This window comes from Gossypium hirsutum, chromosome A11 (genome assembly GCF_007990345.1).
Source record: "Gossypium hirsutum isolate 1008001.06 chromosome A11, Gossypium_hirsutum_v2.1, whole genome shotgun sequence".
In the NCBI taxonomy this organism is placed as follows: domain Eukaryota; kingdom Viridiplantae; phylum Streptophyta; class Magnoliopsida; order Malvales; family Malvaceae; genus Gossypium; species Gossypium hirsutum.
In genome coordinates this window covers 37,551,531-37,559,116 of record NC_053434.1, presented here as the reverse complement: position 1 = coordinate 37,559,116, position 7,586 = coordinate 37,551,531, and the positions used below count along the sequence as shown (strand labels likewise).

The window sequence follows — 7,586 nt, the reverse complement described above, 5'->3', positions numbered from 1 at the left end:
AAACTCGTCTGGTGATGTCAGGATTACCAATCCAGGCTAAATCCCTTATAGTGACAAACACCCTTAATGAGCTCGGATCTGAATTACCAGTCCAGGCTAAATTTAGATCCTAATCGGATTACCCGCCCGGGCTAAATCCATAATGCACACATATTCTTCGGGAGGCTTGATCACTCAAGGAACACCTGTCCAGGCTAGATCCTTTCTATATTTGAGATCAACGGATTACCCATCCGGGTTAAATCCTTTTTTGCAACACATGCAGGATCTCAAGTCATATGTAAATCATGGTTTATCCATCGAATTTCCCTTTTAAACCTCAACCGAGACATTTATCAACATGTCATTATTAAAGATACATTTAATGGATTTTCATGCCATCATCAAATGTAATTATCATACATTCATAAATCATACAGTTAGACATATTATGAGTTTACTTTAAGTTATTCGAACTTACTTGGTATTCGTCTCGGTTTCGCTTTTTGGTTATTCTGAAACCTTCTTTTTTCCTCAATCAACCTCCAAAATTTGTTTCTCGGGGTCTATAACAATAAAGTAGAATCATTAATACCTCACATTATTCTTTTTGAGTCTAAATTTTACTCTCGGTTCAAATGATCGTTTTGCCCCTAACGTTTCATATTTTTACGATTTAGTCCCTAGGTTTGTACAATGAAATGCATGCAATCTCTACATTACCCATCCCTAGCCGAATGTTCTTTCCTCTTATAGCAGCCCAAATTTTCCATTATTTCACATTTATACCACATATTTTACACTTTTTGCAAATAGGTCCTTTTAGGGGTCTTTCATGAAAATCACCTAGAAAAAGATGTTTAACACACATCCTGTAACACCCCGTACCCGAGACCATTTTCGGAGTCGAACACGTGGTATTTACGGACTTATTTCATTGACTTACACAGTTCATTTTTTTTATTTCCAGACAAGCTGGCTAACTGCATCACAGTTACTTTAAAAATCATATCTCGAGTTCCGAAGCTCGAAAACTGATTCCGTAAATATTTCCTGAAACTAGACTCATATATCCATCTACAAATTTTTTTCTAGAATTTTTTATCAGGCCAATTAGTACAGTTTATTAGTTTAAGTCTCCCCTGTTTCAGGGTTCGACTGCTCTGACCTTCGTGCATTATGACTTATATATCTCCCTGTACAGGGCTTCAATACTTACGTCGTTTGTTTCTAATGAAACTAGACTCAAAAAGGAATCTATACATATATGGAATGACTTCTAATTATCTCTGGTTAATTTATAGTGAATTTCCAAAGTCAGATCAGGGGATCCAGAAATCGCTCTGGCCCTGTTTCATGAAAACTTAAATATCTCTTAAAATACGACTCATATGATTGTTTCGTTTCTTCCATATGAAAGTAGATTCATCAAGGTTAGATTACATAATTTATTCAATATTTAATTCCATTCCTACTATTTTTAGTGATTTTTCAAATTTACATCACTGCTGCTGTCAGCATCTACCTTTAAGGTAGACTTTACCTATTTCATAGTTTCCATGATTCAACTAGCCCTTTAGCATATATAGCACAAATTATGATCATGATTAACCATTCCAATGGCCAATCATTGCCAAGCATATCCACACCTCTCAATAACCATATACATACAAAATGATTATAACACTATGCTCAAAATATATAAGCCATTTTCGCATGGCTATCCAAATATATACAACACCAAAGTACTTGACTAATAACAAAATGGCAGTCCTATACATGCCATTAGCAGAGTTCAACTAAAAGAGTACCAAAAGGGCTTTGATAGTGTGGACGACTTCGACTTTGACAATCCCGAGTCCGATAGCTGACGAACCAAAATCTATAGAACAAAGAATCAAAGAAACGGAATAAGCATTTAATGCTTAGTAAGTTTTGAGCAATGAAATTAGGCACAATTGAAGTACAGCATTCATATGACTAAACGGATAATTTCATATACACACATTCTCAAAATCATACCTACTTCACATTACCAACCCTTATACTCATACATAAGAGATCAACTTAACCAAAAGCCGGAAGCTCATTAATCGACTGAGCGAATACTATTTAAAAGGAATCAACTAATCCAATGTATATACGAAACATACCTCATCGTTGGGATTTTACGAGCATATTAATTAAAATTATTACAGCAAGATCGCTCATTCCCAAACCAAGTACCTCCGGAATTTAACCGGATATAGCTACTCGCTCAAATGCCTTCGGGACTTAGACCGGATATAGTAGTTCGCACAAATGCCTTCGAGACTTAGCCCGGATATAGTAACTCGCACAAATGCCTTCGGGACTTAACCCGGAAATAGTAACTCGCACAAATGCCTTCGGGACTTAGCCCGGAATTAGTCACTAGCACAAATGCCTTCGGGACTTAGCCTGGAATTAGTCACTAGCACAAATGCCTTCGGGACTTAGTCCGGAATTAGTCACTAGCACAAATGCCTTCGGGACTTAGCCCCGTTATCATCCGAATATTCATGCACATATTAGTAAATCATGACAGATCTTTATTTCATTTTCATAACTAGAATCCAAACACAAGTCAATTATTAAGCATTCCCATTTTCGGCTCAATAGCCACATACAAACAGCATGATTTGGTTTGCTTTATGACATGATCTCTATGCACATACGGCTACCCATCATACGTATACACTAATTAACTCAACATATAATTCAAGTAGAATCATTATATCACCGTATATTTGTTATGCTTATACGTCATGACTTAATCAAATCGTAAACTAAGTTTCATTACTCGAAAACTTACCTCGGATGTTGTCGAACGATTTCGACGGCTATTCAATCACTTTTTCCTTCCCTTTATCGGATTTAGTTCACCTTTGCTCTTGAGCTTAATTTAACAAATAAATTGATTTAATCATTTGAACATCAAAAAGAGAAACTCAAGGTACTTAACCCATATATACATTAGACATCAGAGTCACATATATATGAAATCATGAATCAACTCAATATATTAGCCCACACTCTCTTTTAGCCGATTATCTAAGCCAAGATAAAAGCATCAATATGCTTGCCTCTAACCGAATACATGCAACACCAATCTACCTCATGTGGCCGAACATGCATGTCTATGTTGAGGCCGATTATATGCTTAATACTTCCTACAAATATGGTTACTTGTATTGACTACATACCATTTTGTTTCAAGTTCAAAACTCGGCTAATACACATATATACACTAGTAATCAAATACTAACATTTGCACTTCACCTTACTACCAATTCTCATCTACTTCCTACCATGGCCGAATGCATCAAGACACCATACCATTTCAATTTTGGTCATGGGTTAAACAAAGAACTTAATGTCTAACTTAAAAATGCTAAAAAGAAAATCCAAGAGTCATCAATCACCATCACATGTATCATTACAAAGCTTCACACTTAGCATGCAAATGACATCAACACAAGTCCACCTTAGCCGAAACTTAACTCATCTTCATGCCTCATCACCACAACATCAGACACCAACCAAGAAGACAACACCCATGGCCGAATATCATCTCCATCTCATAGCAAAGATTTAAACCATGGGCTAGGTAGAACTCAAGCTAACAACTAAAAATATGCATGAATCTCATGGAACAACATCAACATACCTTAGTCTAGTGAACCACCATAGCCGATTTTCTCCAAGCTCTTTCCCTTCTTTTTCTTTCTTCTATTCGGCCAAGTTGAACAACATGAGAACTTTTTCTTTTTTTTTCTTCATCATTTTCCTTTTCATTATTTTATTACCATGCTCCTTATTTTATCATTCCTCCCATGAAACACTAACATAACATGTTTATAATACCTTTTTACCCATAGCATGGCCGGCCACCATCCCAAGTTTTGGGTATTTTGACATGCAAGGACAACATTTTCTAGCATGCATCAATAGGCCACTTTAACATTTGCCTAGCACATTTCTAAATTTTCTCACACAAGTCCTATTTAGCAAAATTCACTTACAATTAACAAAATTCAAACATGAAATTTTCACACATGCCTATATACATATAATAAGCATCAAATATAATGGTCGATTATTTTTATGACTCGGTCTTGTGGTCCCGAAACCACTTTCCGACTAGGGTCAATTTAGGGCTGTCACACATCCAACTTTCATATTCCTCCATAGAACATCAAAGAATAAACATGTCACACATGGGTCATTTTGTAAACATGAACCCTAACTCAAAATATAGGTGGAAATAGAGAGAGCAAGATTCTGGGATTTCAAAAATACGAAGAACATTAAAAACGGGTTAGGGAGCACTTACTATTGATCTTGAAAAGCTTGAAAACCCTAGCTATAGATAACCCCAAATTTTCGACAGCAACATGAAAGAAATGAGCTGATTTTTGGCTTATTTTCCCATTTTATTTCATTAATTAGCCAAATGACCAAAATACCCTCAAGCCCTTTCTTTACAATTTAATCCATACAAGCCCAATTTTGTCCAAAAATTTAAATATTAGGAAAATTACTCTTAAAGACCTCCTAATTAATATTCTAAATCAATTTCATACAAATTGCTTCTAGAATCCAAGTTTTGCAATTTATTCAATTTAGTCCTTATTTTCTATTTGAACACCTTACTCATAGAATTTCCTCATAAAACTTTAACACATGCATATTTTCATATTCTAGACCTCATAATAATCATAAAATAAATATTTCAACGTCAGATTTGTGGTCCCAAAACCACTGTTCTGACTATGCCCTATTTTGAGATGTTACATATTGTCTGTGCAACACTGGATGTAACTCAAGAAGAGAAATTGGTCCATATTCTCAAGCAACATAAACGAGTTATTGCTTAGAGTATTGCTGATATTCAAGGTATTAGTCCTTCTTTTTGCATACACAAGATCAAGTTGGAAAATGAAGGCAAGCAATCGATTGAAAAGTAAAGAAGATTAAATGAGAAGATGAAAGAAGCTGTCAAGAAGGAAATCATAAAATGGCTTGATGTTGGAAATATTTACCTAATTTTTTATAGCAATTGGGTAAGTCCAGTGCAATACGTGCCTAAAAGGAGTGGCATCAATGTGGTTCACAATGGTAAGGACAAATTAATTCCTACATGTATTCCCACAGGATGGCGAGTTTTTATGAATCATCAGAAATTGAATGCAGCCACAAAGAAGGATCACTTTCCATTTCCTTTCATTGACCAAATGTTGGATTGACTTACTGGAAAGCCTATTATTGCTTTTAGACGGCTATTCTGGGTATAATCAAATTGCTATTGCACCAGAGGATCAGGAGAAAATAACTTTCACCTGTCCCTTTGGTACTTTCACTTTTCGTTGTATGCCTTTCGGTCTTTACAACGCACCAACCACATTTCAAAGGTGCATGATGGCAATATCCTCTTATATGATCGAAGACTCTTTAGAGGTGTTTATGGATGACTTCTCAATTATGGGAATGATTTTGATCATTGTGCTGACAATTTGGATAAAGTACTTAAGTGATGTGAGGACACACATCTTGTCCTGAATTGGAAAAAATGTCATTTCATGGCAACTGAAGGCATTGTGTTAGGACATCGTATATCTTGTCAATGTATTCAAGTAGACAAAGCTAAGGTGGAAACCATTGAGAAATTACCTCCAACAAAAAATGTGAAAGGTATTCGCAGTTTTCTTGGACATGCGGGGTTTTACAGAAGGTTTATTAGAGATTTTTTTAAAATTGCAAAGCCCTTATGCTCATTTCTGGAACATAATAAAAAAATTTTCTTTGAAAATGCATGTCTGAATGCCTTTATTTAGTTAAAAAAGATAGTGAATGCACCCATTGTCATTACACCAGATTGGTATCAACCTTTTAAAGTTATGTCCAATGCAAACGACTTTGCTGTGGGTGCAGTTCTAAGACAATGAATGGGAAAAATATTTCACGCTATCTATTTTGCTAGCAAAACTCTTGCAGAGGCTCAACTCAATTATATAACTACAGAGAAAGAACTGCTGGCTGTAGCCTTTACTTTCGACAAGTTTCATTCCTATCTTGTCAGTGCAAAGGTTACTCTATTCACTGATCATTTGGCTTTGAGATATCTCTTTGCGAAAAAGGATGCCAAACCAAGATTAATATGCTGGATATTATTATTTCAAGAATTTGACATCGAGATAAAAGACCATAAAGGTTCAGAGAATCAAGTTGCAAACCATTTATCTTGATTGGAAGTTAGTAGTGAAGATGGAAACATACTTCAAATTGGCGACGCATTCCCAAATGAGAAGTTATTTGTTGTAGATGCAACTCCTTGGCATATAGATTTTGTTAATTATCTTTTGTGTTGAAAACTCCCATTGGGTGTCACAGGATAAAAAAAGAAAGATTTCTTTGTGAAGTAGTGAAGTATTAGTGGAATGAGTCGTATTTATTCAAGGTATGTAGTGACAACATCATTTGACATTGCATTTCGGAAGAGGAGATGCTTTAAATCCTGAAGCATTGTCATGATGCTCCTTATGGAGGTTATTTCAGTGGTATGAGAACTGCGGCTAAAGTTCTCCAATTAAGATTCTACTGGCCGACAGTATTCAAAGACACCTATAATTTTGTGAATCAATGCGATAGGTGTCAACACACCGGTTCTATATCTTGACGCAATGAAATATTATAGCAACCAATTATGGAGGTTGAATTATTCGATGTTCGGGGTATGGGTTTCATGGGACTGTTTCCGAGCTCATTTGGAAATATTTATGTATTAGTAGCTGTTGACTACGTCTCAAAGTTGGTGGAAGCTGTTGCAGTCCTAAAGGATGATGCAAAGACAGTGCTAAAAGTTTTTCACAAGCATATACTCACCCGTTTTGGCACACCAAAGGCATTGATTAGTGATCAGGGTACACACTCTCATTGCAAACAAGTGGCAACCACACTGAAGAGATATGGAGTTAAATAGAATGGCTACTACTTATCATCTGCAAACCTATGGATAAGCCAAAGTATCAAATCGACAAATTAAGAACATTCTTGAGAAGGTTGTAAACCTTCAAGGAAAGATTGTTCTTTTTGATTGGATGACACTTTATGGGAATTGCAGACAACATACAAAACTCCATTAGGGATGTCGCCGTATCAATTGGTTTTTGGCAAAGCATGTCACTTTCCAATTGAACTGGAACATAAAGCAATGTGGGTAATTAAGCAAGTGAACATGGACCATCAAGCGGCTAGAAAGAAAAGACTATTGGATATCACTGAACTAGAGAAGATTAGGGGAAATGCTTATGACAATGTTGCAATTTACAAGGAAAAGACCAAACGATGGCATGACAAGATTATTTTGCAATGACTATTTATCGCGGGTCAACAGGTTTTATTATTCAATTCTTGACTCAAAATTGCACCTAGGGAAATTGTGTTCATGTTGGCCTGGACCTTTTGAAGTTTTCAACGTATTTCCTCATGATGCAGTCACAATTCGAGATTTACATGATGAACACCAATTCAAAGTAAATGGACAAAGGCTAAAACACTATTTTGGAAACAGTAATCAAAAGCAGACA

The 7,586-nt window shown here is 35.8% G+C and overlaps 1 protein-coding gene across 1 annotated transcript; it reads left to right on the top strand.

The window, feature by feature from the left end:
- Window positions 1-6,703: 6,703 nt before the first annotated feature.
- On the top strand, window positions 6,704-7,372 carry LOC107959107 (uncharacterized). The gene is made up of 2 exons (XM_016895090.1): window positions 6,704-6,850; window positions 7,121-7,372. The coding sequence occupies exons 1-2, from the start codon at window positions 6,704-6,706 to the stop codon at window positions 7,370-7,372; spliced, it is 399 nt and encodes a 132-aa protein (XP_016750579.1).
- Window positions 7,373-7,586: the final 214 nt, after the last annotated feature.